Source organism: Hypomesus nipponensis, chromosome 17 (genome assembly GCF_054491055.1).
Source record: "Hypomesus nipponensis isolate SF chromosome 17, ASM5449105v1, whole genome shotgun sequence".
Taxonomy (NCBI): Eukaryota; Metazoa; Chordata; class Actinopteri; order Osmeriformes; family Osmeridae; genus Hypomesus; species Hypomesus nipponensis.
In genome coordinates this window covers 184243-198336 of record NC_140377.1, presented here as the reverse complement: position 1 = coordinate 198336, position 14094 = coordinate 184243, and the positions used below count along the sequence as shown (strand labels likewise).

Sequence of the window (14094 nt, the reverse complement as noted above, 5' to 3'; positions counted from 1 at the left end):
AGAGGCAGTCTGGTGCTCCTGACTCTGTGTGGTTGGTCTAAACCAGGGGTGTCAAACTCCGGTCCTCGAGGGCCGCCGTCCTGCATGTTTTAGATGTTTCCCTGCTCGAACACACCTGATTCAATTAAATGGGTTGTTATAACGACCATTCATTAGAATCAGGTGAGCTGGATCAGGGAAACATCTAAAACATGCAGGACAGTGGCCCTCGAGGACCGGAGTTACACATCTGAGTGACACCCCTGGTCTAAACTATAGAAAATGTAAATAGACATGAGGTTAACCTTGTTATTAATCTAGTAATTGTTTTTTCAGATTTAGAGGCTACAACCAACACCTTTGCAATAACTCCAATGAGTAAGTCGAACCACAAGGATTTCTCTGACATGAGAACTAATAATTAACAGGTCTTTTTCGAGTCATACTTTGACCCATGTTATCCCATAATCCTTTGAATAGGGGGTCATTCTGTGTTCAGTCTTCAAAAGGCAGTCGTAGCAGAAACGACAAGAGCGAGTGGAGGAACGTGCCTGTAAGTAAAGTAATAAATGTTGTGACATCGAGTCGTTGAGAGGGGTGTGTTTGTTTTAGATCTGATCTGAACAGGTGAAGTGTGTGTGTAAGATTGAGAGACAGGAACACAGCATGATTAAGTGTGTGTGTGTGTGTGTGTAAGATTGAGAGACAGGAACATTCTTTAATGTTTTGTATTTGTCTCATTAACAGGATTCTTCTGCAATGATGAGGATTGGAATTGTGGGATATGGCCATTTAGGTTAACGATTCTATCCAATGTGCCCTCATAATGAACTGTATCTGTATAATGTCTCCATGAAAACTCTTTTATTCCAATTCCAAAATGTACACGCCCACAGATTATATCATCTAAACATCCTGCTGCTGTGTCAGTTTCAGTCTCTAGCAGGGTCCTAAAGCCTGCTACTTTGGTTCTAACACTGCTCATTCATTCACTAACCATCTTATTCACTTTCCTCCATCCATCCATTCACCCCCCCACTCTTACCATAGTCTGTTTACATCTTCATGTGGTTCTTGGATGAATAGAGGTAGTTTCAGTACTCTGTAAAGTCATTGTGTTGTTGTGTAGGGCAGTTCCTGGTGGAGAAGATCACAACAGCAGGTGCCAGACAGGGTGTGACGTTGGCATTCGTGTGGAACAGAAACCCAGACAAGCTCAGAGGCTCGGTGCCTGAAGAACTGATTCTTTACGACCTCTCAGACTTTAAAAACAGGTTTACTGCCAGATGGGATATGTGTAACACGATCACACACAAAATACAAATCTGTGTAGATATTCATTATTTGCTGTCTGCTTAATGGTCTTATTTAATGTGTGCGTGTGTGCGGTGCGTGTGGTGTGTGGTGTGTGCCTGTGTGTGTTGTAGAGGTGTGGATGTGATCGTAGAGGTGTGTCATCCCAGAATAGTCAAAGAATTTGGAGTCCTTTTTCTCTCTCATACACATTTTTTGGTAAGAGATGCATCTGTCTTTGATACTTAAATGATATTTTCTTGATGTAACTATTGCGTTTAATGAAAGAATGGAATAGCAAACGTGAGTTCTCCCCCTGAACCTCAGGTAGGGTCCCCGTCTGCCCTCTCAGACCAGCACCTGAACACACGCCTGCGCCAGGCAGCACAGGAACACGGGAGGACTCTCTACCTCCCCACTGGTGCATTGTGGGGAGGCCAGGACATCCAGAGGCTGGATGATAGTGGAGCATTGAAGGTGAGAAGAGAAGGGAGGGAAGTATTCAACTTGCCATCTGTAAAGGTAGAGGTACAGTGGAAAAGGGGCTGCTCCCCTTCATAAGGCCTATCACCTACTTGAGCTGCTAGACATTTATCTACAGTATGTGAAATAAATGTGAAAGAATGTGAAAGTTGCAACACTGGACAATTTAAGCCATGGTGAAAATATAGTCTTGTGGTGCACTGGCATATTGTTGTCTTTCTCAGCCTACTGTGTTGTCAGGTAAGGACTAGGAAAGAGGGCAGTGGGCGGTTTTAAAATGATCTTCCTTCCTTCTAAGTCTCCCACTGCCCTTCTAATCCCTTCTTCCTCTCAAAAAGGCACTGTTCATCCGGATGTCCAAACATCCATCTTGTTTCCGTCTGAGTGGAGATGTGCTCCCAGACTGGACCAGCAATGAAGGGAAGCGGGTTTTATTCAGTGGTTCGGTGGCTGAATTATGTCCTGTTGCCCCTAACAACGTAAACACAATGGCAGCAGCGGCGATTGCTGCAGGAACACTGGGCTTCGATGGCGTCCGAGGAGAGATCGTGTCTGACACAGCGTGAGTTTGCCCACAGCACTCGATTGGTCTGTCAGTCAGTCCACACACCTGTCAAAAGGGTTCCTGCAAAGTCTTTTACACTGAAGGCCATAGCATACCAATACATTGTAGATGTAGTCAGAAATGTTTTTTTTCCAGAATCAGCAAAATTATTAAATACATACCTCATGAGAGTTCTATGATCGATGCACCCGTTTCCTAACATTTTCCCCAGGTTAAGTGATTATCATGTGGTAGAAGTGGAGGTGATCGGTTTGAATGGTTTCTCTGTGCACACTGTACGGAAAAACCCAGCCAAACTGGGTGCTGTTACTGGGACTGCGACTTTTAACTCTTTCTGGAGCAGTTTACTGGGTAAGTCCCTAAGGTCTTATTTGAAAACTGAAATTTATACTATAGTACTAGGAGCTGTGTTGGGAAGCAATGACTTGATGTTGGATCAGAGTAACATCTAGATCAGAGTTACATGTCAGATAGGTCACGGGCCATTCATTTCCAGCTTGTTTTCGGATGTTGCATGATACAGGATATCTGTAGAGTTCACTGTTTTAAGAGACAAGCTATATCCCCTTGTAGTCTACACCTGTCCAACATGCATGTGTGTGTATGAGCCATGTAGTCCAGGCATGAGACTAGTGAGATCTGTCTTCTCCCTCTCCTAGTCTGCAAGGGGCACGGAGGTCGAGTTTACCTGTGCTGAAGAAGGTTGGACTGGATCTTTGCAGACACACACACATCCACTCAGGCCAGGGTTCAGGCCTCTCAGGAATGTTTGTGATAAGTCAGGTGTGTGTGGCGTAAACACACACTCATTTGGGAATATAGTATGAATTGTCAAAGTGACCACCCCCACCCCCTACACCCTCCAAAAATAATAATAAACCAAACCACTTGGCGAAAGAAGGGGTCTGCTGTTTTTACTAGTTCATATATATTCTTTATTTTCCATACTTGAATGACTAGAACACAGAGAAGATAAATCCTGATAAATTTGTTTTATAATCGCTTATTTGAGTGCTGAATTAACCAACACCACAGAGCATGCTCTCCGACCCTCTGGCACAGACTATTAGATAGTAGATGTGTTCCTCACACATTAATACTGAAACAAACGCAATAAAACATTCTCTCCCTCTCACACACACACACACACACACACACACACAGAAAGACAAGAGCGTCAGCTCAAATACAGCATGAAGGAAAAACAGAGCACAGAAAACATCCTGAGCTCCAACAGGAGGCAGGAGATCCTGGGAGGGTAAGAGGGTTCCCAGAGTACTACTGTTACTGTATTTCTCTGTTTAGAAGAGTGTCAAACAAAGTATGTATGTCGGTGCCCTTGTTAGAAAAGTTAGACCTAAATCGGTTAATACTTAGCACAGGGGTTTTAATAACAACCCCACACCCAAATTGATTGGTTGGCCCTATCTAGTTCCTGGAGTAACTGCCTGAATGGGCTGGTAGCATTTTTAAATAGTAGTTGTATTCCTATGTTTGTAAGATCGTTATACTGTGTGTATACTTGAGGTGCAGTATCATTGTTAAATACAGTAGACTTTCCATCCGAAGTCATAACTTTTCAAGTTTGTATTTTCCTACACAGATTTGTAAGTAGAGAATGTGAACGTGATAATGGAGAGTCTGGATAGATCACTGTGGAAAAGCTTTACTAGTGTGGTTGTGAGTAAGCGTGTGTGTGTGTGTGTAATGTGTGTGTAAGTAAATGTGACTCAGTCTTTCTCTCTGCTGACACTGTCACCAGCAGAATCACCAGCAGCCCCAGGCAGGGAGAAAGGCTGAGTGGGCTTGTTTTTAAAAGGCAGGGAGAAGGGCTGGCGGATATTCAGGCGGTCTTTCTCCGCCTCCAGGTCTTCGTCATAGCGCTCATCTTCATCGTTGTCTTCTGCCTCGCTGTGGTGGGGGGAGGAGTGGCGCGACAGGGCAGGAGAGGGAGGCACTGAGGCAGGCCGGGGGTAGCGAAAGCCTGAAGTCTGGAAGGGGAAACAGAATGGTTAAGAATTGTAGTCAGACATAGATTGAGACAGCAGATAAAATGGCCACCACTAGTAATAGGATGTTCACACAACTTACAGAGGTGGGATCATGAGGTTCGTACAGGTAGGTGTCAGGGAAAGCTTTAGCCAGCGCCATGTGACGAGCAGATATGTAATACTGCCACAGACAGAGAGACAGAGAGAGCTCAGGTGAGAACAGTAATAGATCATGTATCTCCAGGCATCTCCCTCTCCTCCCCAGGCATCTCCCTCTCCTCTCCAGCATCTCCCCCTCCTCCCCAGGCATCTCCCCCTCCTCTCCAGGCATCTCCCCCTCCTCTCCAGGCATCTCCCCCTCCTCCCCAGGCATCTCCCCCTCCTCCCCAGGCATCTCACCCTTCCCAGGTATCTCCAGTCCAGAAGGTCACTCAGACGCTCTGTGCGGTTCCTTTGGATGATGCGTTGCCGGCGACTCTGCTGGCAGAACTGGAACAGGAACGACGTTAGCTGGTTACACGACTCATCAACCCCCCGATACCTTCTGTCCAGTATGTAGATTCCTTCAAAAGACGAAAAGGACATTGATCAAATCAAGTGTACTGTACCTTCTCAACATTTAGATAAATCAATGATTCTGGAAGTTCTACACTGACAATGACAACTGATAGATGCTCTACCACACTCTTCCATATCATCCACTTTTTCCTCACGTTTGAATAATATAAACATACAAACAGGCCGTCTTACACTGCCAAGGTAGAATAGATACACTGCACAGATGCACACACTCACACACCGTATGCCGAGGGGTCGGCTATATGTTCCTCCATGAAACAGCCGAAGCCTGATAGATTAGTAGAGATGGAGGGAATTCCCATGACTGTGCACTCAGCTGGAAGGAACAGAGATATCTTGGCTTTACTTTTTCATTAATTATTAGACAGCACCTTCGGTTTAGCCCCATTATGAGTATTGCGTTGAGCTGCAGTGATTCTACCTGGTGTATAACCCCAGGGCTCGTAGTAGGAGGGGAACACCCCCAGGTGGCAGCCCCTCACAAATTCCTCATAGTCCATGGGTAGGAGAGGAGACGTCGAAGACAGAAACTCTGGATGAAAAATCACCTGACAGGATGAACAGAAAACATTAGGTGCGTTCGACATGGACTGCGGCTGCATGAAACAACCGGCGAGAGTTTTGTTCAAATGCTGTTAACGTGTTCATCAAAGCCATGATATAACATGGATGCACTTAATTACATAGTACTCTTGCAGAGATTTATTTTTGTTCCTACATTTAATAAATTAAATTTTCCCTTGATTGAACACTAAACAGATTCAGAGAAACGTCCATGTTGTGACGCACCTTGACGCGGTCCGCAGAGCTGTTGAAAAGGCCGATACGGCGGATGCAGGTGAGGATGGGGTCATTACTGTCCTCTAGCATGTTGTGAGTGCAGATGGGTGGTTGGCACTGCCTCTGGGTGGCAAAGATGGCTCGTTTCATCATGGTGAAATCATCTTTATCCAGCATCTTTGACACATCTGGTAGCTGGCCACTAGAAGTGAGACAGAGAGGTTTCACAAGTATTACTTTACAATCATACAAAATAAAATCGAAAATGCAAATTTAATACAAATATTTTTTACAAAAACTTTACAGAAATATAACAATATAATAGAGAACAATAATCAGTCAACAAATAGTGAATAAAAGCATGTCTTACATAACATTTTTTGGGGAAGTTAAAAACATTATTACACTATCGTCACAAGTTGTTACTCCCTCTCTTATGTGCATCGGTCATTGGGTCATTCATTGGGTCATTCATAGTGAGAGGGGTATTACATAGGTGCATTGTGTGCATTTTTACGATTGTTTTCTCGCTGGAAAACCCATACAGGTTTGCCTTTATCATTAGGCCTATACTTGTACTATATGAGTGTATGAAAAGACATTTACTCACACCAGCAGTGATTCGTAAAGTTTTTTTCCGAATCGTTCTTTCACGGTCTGAGCTGTATCCCTGGAAAAAATTAGACAACCTTCTCAATTCTCAAGACATTAATGACCTCAAAGTTCATGCAACCCACAAAGGGTATTTTATGAGCACACTGCCTGGTTTCCATGACGATCTTTAAAGGGGTCATTGACTGCAAAACAGAGTTTACCTTGTCATAGTCGAAGAACGACAGTTGTGTGGGTAAAATAGACATACAGTGAACCTCGAAATCCATTGACACCTCTTTCCTATGCAAATCTCACAATTTGAAACTGGTGCTGTAAAAAATAAAAATAAATATGGCTCCACCCTATTTGGCTCTGGTCTGTACCTTTGTCACGCCCCAATCTCACGGTTCGCGTAGATCTCAGACACAAGTTTAGCTGCGCGCTGCTCTGTGTACTTCCACAGGATTTACAAAGAAGAAAGTTTGGAAGTTTTTCAATTATATTTAAAATGGACCACAGTCGTAAAACGCAGTGTTCCAGGCTGTACAGGGAATGCTGACACTTTTCATAGTGTGAAGTTCAACACTCGATTACTCATTTGCTCAAACCATTTCACCAAAGACAGTTTTGAAAACCTTAAAAAATTTAAAGCAGGATTTGCTAAGCTGCTGTTGCTGGAAAGAGGTGCGGTTCCGACCGTATGCTCATCAAAACTGCAAGCTGTAAGTATGATTTCGCTAACAGTTATTAGGAATGCTAACGTCTAATGTATCTAGCATAGGTAGAATGTGTGAAGATATAGTTTATTGGCAGTGGGGTCGGGGCTAACGTTATTTCATTTTTCCTGACTGTTTCCTTCGAATAAATAACCTGTGTTTCATGTAAATCTACAATTCACGATGCATGTTTGACCATGTTACGTCTTTGCTCCGCAGCTTCACTTGTTGTAAACCAACCAATCAGCGTGCACCGCTTCTAAACCAACCAATCAGCGTGCACCGCTTCGAAATATTTTTGAGCAGACCATAAAAGGGAGAAAACCTCTCGTTTCATTCTCGCTCTATTTCACAGGATGCATCAGGGCTCATAGAACAGCACCCGGGCCATTTTCAGCCCAACCAATGTTACATACCCTATTCAGAGACCTTAAGGAACAGTGTGAAATACCCCATAAAATCAGTCAATGACCCCTTTAACTCCACTGTCCAAAGTTGTTGGTAAGAGAAGAAAGATCTGCACAGTATGACTATGTTGGACAACTAGTACCAAATCTAATGTTCCATGCACCACGATCCAGATCCACAATTCAGGCCTTACCACAGCTGTTTTCTTACAGCCTGGCCTTTCAAAGTCTCCACATTGAAGTTGTTGGTCCGTGCAGGCATGATGAAGAATACGATGACAGTCACGTCACTATGGTTGACCTGAGAGACAAAATGCCTTTACTGTCTACTGGATCACACACACACACACACACACACACAACCAGATATTACACTCTCCTTCCCAATTCTGACAGACACAAATCAACATATCACATTAACATCCACAAACTCACTAACCTTAGCATCCAAACCCACACTCACCTCAACACCCACACCCCAACACCCACACTCACTCTCAGAAGATAGTTGAGTCTGGCTAGAGCCTCCAGGAAGATGTCAGCTCCTTTGTTAGAGAACTCATATCTCCCAGCAATGAAGAGGAACAAAGACTTGTCTAGGTTGAAGTCCAGGTGCCTAAAGGGAGAGAATAGAAGACTGAGTATATCTGACAGGTTCATTTACATTAAATCAGGAGATTTAATGAGACAGTGATTTCTCAAATTGATGTGCAATCACGTTTCCATTCCACTAACAGTTCCATTCCACTAACAGAGTAGATGTTGATCATTTGTCTCTTAAGACTCTGATTTTCTTTATTTAAAATAAATCAATGACACTAGTTTTGAAAGCAGAAGACTATGACTGTAGGTCAACACAGGATGACTGGCAGGACTGCCCATGCTGACTGACCCATAGAAATGTCCTCTGATGAACTCCTGGATGCGGTTCTTGCTCTGAGCATGCAGGTTCTGGAACTCATGCATTGCCGAGAACTTCTTCACATTCAACCCATTTGGAGTAACAATGTCTGTTTGGAAAAAGAGGAGATGGCGAGAAAGAGAAATAGGAAGAAGTTGTGTGAGAGGAAACAAGAGAATGGTCAGCTAGAGATTCACTACAAATAAACAGCTCAGAGGGTCAATGCAACAAAAAGTCAAGCGACCGGGGTGGAGACACACCTGGTTTCCGTTTCAGTAGGTGCTCTGCCTCGATGGCTGTGATCTGGGAGACGGTTGTGAAGACATGGGCGCAGCGTGCTGCAGATCGCTCAATACAGTAGCGGTGGTAGATCTGTCTATCACCCGCCTCCTTGTCTACATTAAACTGGGATGACAATTTAAATAAAGAGGTGTGCACTTGTGTGGGGGTACCATTTGCATTCAGGAATAATGCTCTAACTGAAAGGGCTAGCAGGCTACCCTTTGACGGGGTAAGGGTGCAAACAGCAGCCTAATACCGCTTAAAACACCAGCCAAATACCTCTCAACTAATGCATGGATGAACAGTATATTCCCAATGTAAAAAAAACACTGCACATGCTGCACACACACACCTCAGCAAGGTTGTTGTAGAAGTCCACACTTCCTGCACACAGATAGCGTCCCAAAAGAGTAGCATGAGTGGTGAATATGGTTGCCACCGGTAGCTGTCTCTGTCGACACAACACCAGGCCCAGCCCAGCCAGCCACTCATGGAAATGGGCCAGGATGTGTGGGGGGTCATCACACTGCGCCGCATACTGGGTATGAGGGAACATGGTACATTACAACACTAACACCTGATCATTTTCCAAATAAATATTCAAAAGGTGTATAAATGATTTTCATCTTCAGCAGGTTTGTTTAGCTTTGTATTGTATGACACTATGGGCCTCATTTACTAACATTGCGACCGCAGTTTAATCTGCGCCTTTGTCCAACCGCAAATAGCGCAAGGTGTATTTCCGCATTTTGCGTGGTATTTATCAAACCAGATCTTCATCGGGAAATCAGCGCCTTACTCCGCCCTTTAGAGTTAGTTAGCGCGCCGTTAAAACACGGCAGAAATCGCCTGCATGTTACTGCCACTATGGGTGATTCGAGGAAAAGAAAAAGAAGGTTCAGCTAACAGGAGATAGAAATATTGGTTCCCGAAGTTACAGCTTACATTAACATGTTACAAGTACACCTCTCCTCCCATCTTTTTGCGGGCCACGCCCACTTTCCCTTATACCCTCCCAGTAATCTGCGATTTTAGTTAGGTGCGCTGCCTTTGTAAATACCCGATATTTTACGCCTGAAATGGGCGCAATCATGTTAGTAAATGAGGCCCTATGTAACATGAATGAAGTCTAAGCTCAACACCCTGTGTAAGCTTGCACACAACTGCAACATAAGTTTGCAGTTACATCAACCCTTCTTAATGCAACATCATCAAAAGAATAAGAGCAGGGCATTAATGAGCAGGTCTACATCAGTGGCAATGAAGTAACCCTGGTCTTAAAATAAAAAATTAAAAAACTAAATAAATATTGAAACCCAAGTCTATCTTTGTGCATCCTTCCATGTGTATTAGGGTTAGGGTTAGTGTTGCTGTTGTTGTGTTCCACCTCTCCCAGCAGCCAGGCTGTCAGGAAGCCAAACAGCACCGCATCGTTGGCCTCCCGGTCGAACCAGGGCACTCCGATGGCACAGTTCTCCCACAGCTCCAGCTTCCAGCGGTCCAGAGACCAGGCAGTGAAGGCCACATCTATCAGCACCACATATGGGCTCCCCTCGATCAGCCAGCGCCCAAAGTACACCTGGGGAGAGGGACTGAGCCATCATCAAACTGAACAAAATGTCAATATTTAATTTGCGATGAGTAATGAGACAATCAGAATTTGTATTTATTGCCATGTAAGTTTTCACAAACATGAAATTTACTGTGGCAGGAAGGTGCATACAATAAACATGTACAATTGCCCTAGCGTAAAAAGAGTATTAACAAATCTAATGTAATAAAATAGTTTGTCCTTGGTTGCTGTGTTATTGGTGTTCTGTGGGTAGATGCTTTATTTTAAGTTAAGTCTTTGACACAACATGTTTGAAACACGATGTCTGTTAAAACTGAAAGGCACCGTAGTACATTCTTTCCTAGTCAGCTGACCTCCTGATCTGGAACAGTAAGACCCGACACAGTGGTAACCCTTAATGTCAAAAGGCTCCCACCTTTACTCAGAACACTAAAATAGATGGCTGTGTGTGTTTGGGTGACACTGATACAGCCTCTAACCTTTACAGTGGAATACCAGTGGGGTTACAGACACAGTTGAAGACATGGAGAAAGAGCTGCTGGAAACAGAGATAAACTACAGTATTGGTAATGCAAAAGTGATTTTGTACTCTATTTTGTGATTATATTAAGTGCATGTGCCTGGGTCTGTGCGTGTGAGGGCCAGTGAGAGGGGGTGTGAGACAGTACCTTACACCCGCTGGCGTTCATCTTGTCTATGGTTCTCTTGAGCGCTGGGTTGGTGGGTTCAATCAGCTCCACCTGTGTGCGGACGTTGCTCTCTGTGTACGGCCCCACCAGGAAGTAGTTCTCCCCCCACTCCTCTGAGGTCAGGCGGGCTTTGGTCTGGATCACTGTGTAGATCCCACCCACTGCAGGCACACAGAGTTCAGCCTCATGCATCAACTCCAACAAGCACACTAAGGCAGCTTATCAAATAATGAAACCTCTTCCAGTACTGCTTACATTCCTTACTCACAGTATGTTTTGCACCTATCAGTGAGTTCTCAGAACACATGATACATACTGTATACTATTAGCTAAAACACAGAATGTACCTTTGTTGGCCACCTCCCATGCGATCTCAAACAGAATGGCATCTTCCAGGTCGAACTCTTCATCCCACTCCTCCAGCCCCGAGAGCGAGGTGACGGACAGGCTGCGAGCAAGCGGCATGCTGGGAAGATCCCACACAGAAGTCTACAACTAATACTACACACACCAGTTCACATATGGTACCACACAACAGTCAAGAACTAGTACCACACAACAGTCAAGAACTAGTACCATACGCACACAACAATCCACAACTACCATACACTTAAAATCATGATCAGAGAAAATGGCTGGATTAAAGAAACAGTTTTGAATGAAACATGAGGGGGAAGAGAGGGAAAAGAGAGTATGTGTGTGTTTGTGTGAACTGCACACATACTTCCAATGTGCAGCAGCGTCCGTGTGTTCCCTCCCTGTCTCTCCCATGAGACAGATGACAAATTCCATTGAGAGCTACTGACCTCAACCACACACTGCTACTGACCTCCACCACACACTGTCCTCCACCACACACTGCTACTGACCTCCACCACACACTGTCCTCCACCACACACTGCTACTGACCTCCACCACACTCTGCTACTGACCTCCACCACACACTGCTACTGACCTCCACCACACACTGCTACTGACCTCCATCACACTCTGCTACTGACCTCCACCACACTCTGCTACTGACCTCCACCACACTCTGCTACTGACCTCCACTACACACTGCTACTGACCTCCACCACACACTGACCTCCACTACACACTGCTACTGACCTCCACTACACACTGCTACTGACCTCCACCACACACTGCTACTGACCTCCACTACACACTGCTACTGACCTCCACTACACACTGCTACTGACCTCCACCACACACTGCTACTGACCTCCACCACACACTGACCTCCACTACACACTGCTACTGACCTCCACTACACACTGCTACTGACCTAAACCACACACTGCTACTGACCTCCACCACACACTGCTACTGACCTCCACCACACACTGCTACTGACCTCCACCACACACTGCTACTGACTTCCACCAAACACTGACCTCCTCCACTACACACTGCTACTGACCTCCACCACACTCTGCTACTGACCTCCACCACACACTCCTTGAAATATAATACAGTTTGTACTAATAAACAAATAAATAAGTAAAGGACCTTCTCCAGTGTGCTGTATATTTTCTGAACAGGTGTGTCAGATCAGATACACCACAGCAATGTGTGGTAGAGGTCAGTAGCAGTGTGTGTGTGTGTGTGTGTGTGTGTGTGTGTGTATGTATGTATGTATATATATATATATACATACATATATATATACATACATATATATATATATATATATATATATCTCACTTCACAAATATCCTAGTTCTAAATCACAGTGCTTTGTAACAGTTTGTGTTGTAACAATTATTACTGATTCTAAAATGTTTGATTGTAAATTGAGCCTACAGGGCTGGATGGTCCTGTCAAAGCGTCATGTAACGACACCTACAACCTGCTGCACACAATACTGTAGCATGCTGTCACTTATTTGAGAAAAGATTGGATCCTTCCCAGTATTACAGTTAGACAATAAAAGTGAAAAGGTTTTACCGTGCAAGCATTCCAGAATTCAGGGTAGGTGTTTAACAGAGTCTACAAGTAAGTGTGTTAATGATGTGTCTTTCAGTCGTATAAAAACTAAAACATTAATAATTGTAAATATGATAGAGGTGTATGTGCACTGAACTGCTGTTGAAGGCATTTGAGCAGAGAAGTGAGTGAGGTTTTCCAGAGTGTGTGGCGGTCAGCTTAAAGGGTTTAAGTAGTAGTACTGCTAGAATGAGGAAGTCAATAAACTTCCATAGGGTACTGATGAAAACGTACTCGTTTAGTCATTGTTGAAACATTGCAAACTTGGTGATGTGATCAGGCTCAAATTTGATCCATGCAACTTGCAAGGACATTTATTTATTTTTTATGCCAACGATGTTGTGTGTCATGGATAGAAGTGCAGTCGACCATCCAGGCAGGGACATGAGACTGCTATACGTGTGCACATGGACGCACCTTCAACACACACACACACACACACACACACTGAATTCCATATTTTTGTATGATTAATGTGGTCCATTAAACTTGTCTAGACTGTCTATCGGTGAGATGTTAGCCTGCCTGCTTCTTCTACCTCCTGGTCCTTCCTGCTGGCTAGATCCAGGTGCGCTTTCCCAACAAGAGGTACTCACTCTAAAGACTAACACCATCACTTTCACGCACGTTCCTACGGTTACATGCAACATCAAAACTGAGTCACAGAGGCGTTTGATATCAGAAATGAAAAGGAACGAACACTGGGCGAACGTGACAGCAAACGCATCGCAATCTGCTGGACACTCCTCCTAGTGCGGAAACGCTATGGTACAAAGCTTTCAAATTCAAACCAGATCCAGTTTAACCGCAATTTAGTTTACAAAGCATCTTACTCACCCTTGGCTTATTCTTCCAACTTCGCTAAGGCAAACTATTGCAACATGGCATCTGTTACTGTCAATCGATTTTTTTTTCAAGCGATTGAAGAAGAGGGCGGAGGCCTTATTTGGATGCTAGTGAGCGCATTGGCGAATGCACCTTATGACATTTTGATGGACAAGACGACTAAAGCTGAGAGCTGCACGGTGGCGAGGCCCTGAATGCCTTTCTAACATTATTCATGAAGGCGTCTTTATGAGCCCGCCTATTGGGCAGAAGGGGACAACTACAGGGCGTTTTCCACAGCAAAGAGCTACGATTGGCTCACTATGTAAAATAAATGTGTGTGGTTAGTGAATTTTCTTGCCAATCATACAAGAAGGACTCGTGAGCTACGTGAGCTGCTTTACATATTTTTTCGAAGAAGAGAGGAAAGGGAAAACAAGTTAGGCCT

General features: G+C 44.2%; 2 protein-coding genes across 2 annotated transcripts; one reads left to right on the top strand and one right to left on the bottom strand.

Annotated features, from left to right (window-relative positions):
- The first annotated feature begins 459 nt into the window (after positions 1 to 459).
- Positions 460 to 3220, top strand: aspdh (aspartate dehydrogenase domain containing). Its single transcript, XM_084677847.1, has 8 exons — positions 460 to 532; positions 727 to 775; positions 1109 to 1253; positions 1407 to 1491; positions 1600 to 1749; positions 2094 to 2317; positions 2532 to 2671; positions 2980 to 3220. Exons 2-8 carry the CDS (start codon positions 739 to 741, stop codon positions 3015 to 3017), a joined length of 819 nt encoding a protein of 272 aa, XP_084533973.1. The 5' UTR covers positions 460 to 532; positions 727 to 738; the 3' UTR covers positions 3018 to 3220.
- An 11-nt stretch (positions 3221 to 3231) lies between these two features.
- On the bottom strand, positions 3232 to 13817 carry gys1 (glycogen synthase 1 (muscle)). The gene is made up of 16 exons (XM_084677840.1): positions 13659 to 13817; positions 11180 to 11298; positions 10812 to 10993; positions 9958 to 10149; positions 8923 to 9108; positions 8549 to 8693; positions 8280 to 8397; positions 7883 to 8003; positions 7582 to 7688; positions 6281 to 6340; positions 5680 to 5872; positions 5312 to 5438; positions 5111 to 5206; positions 4711 to 4874; positions 4412 to 4492; positions 3232 to 4311 (listed from the first exon to the last, which is right to left on the bottom strand). The coding sequence occupies exons 2-16, from the start codon at positions 11295 to 11297 to the stop codon at positions 4051 to 4053; spliced, it is 2151 nt and encodes a 716-aa protein (XP_084533966.1). The 5' UTR covers position 11298; positions 13659 to 13817; the 3' UTR covers positions 3232 to 4050.
- Between the last annotated feature and the right edge of the window lie 277 nt (positions 13818 to 14094).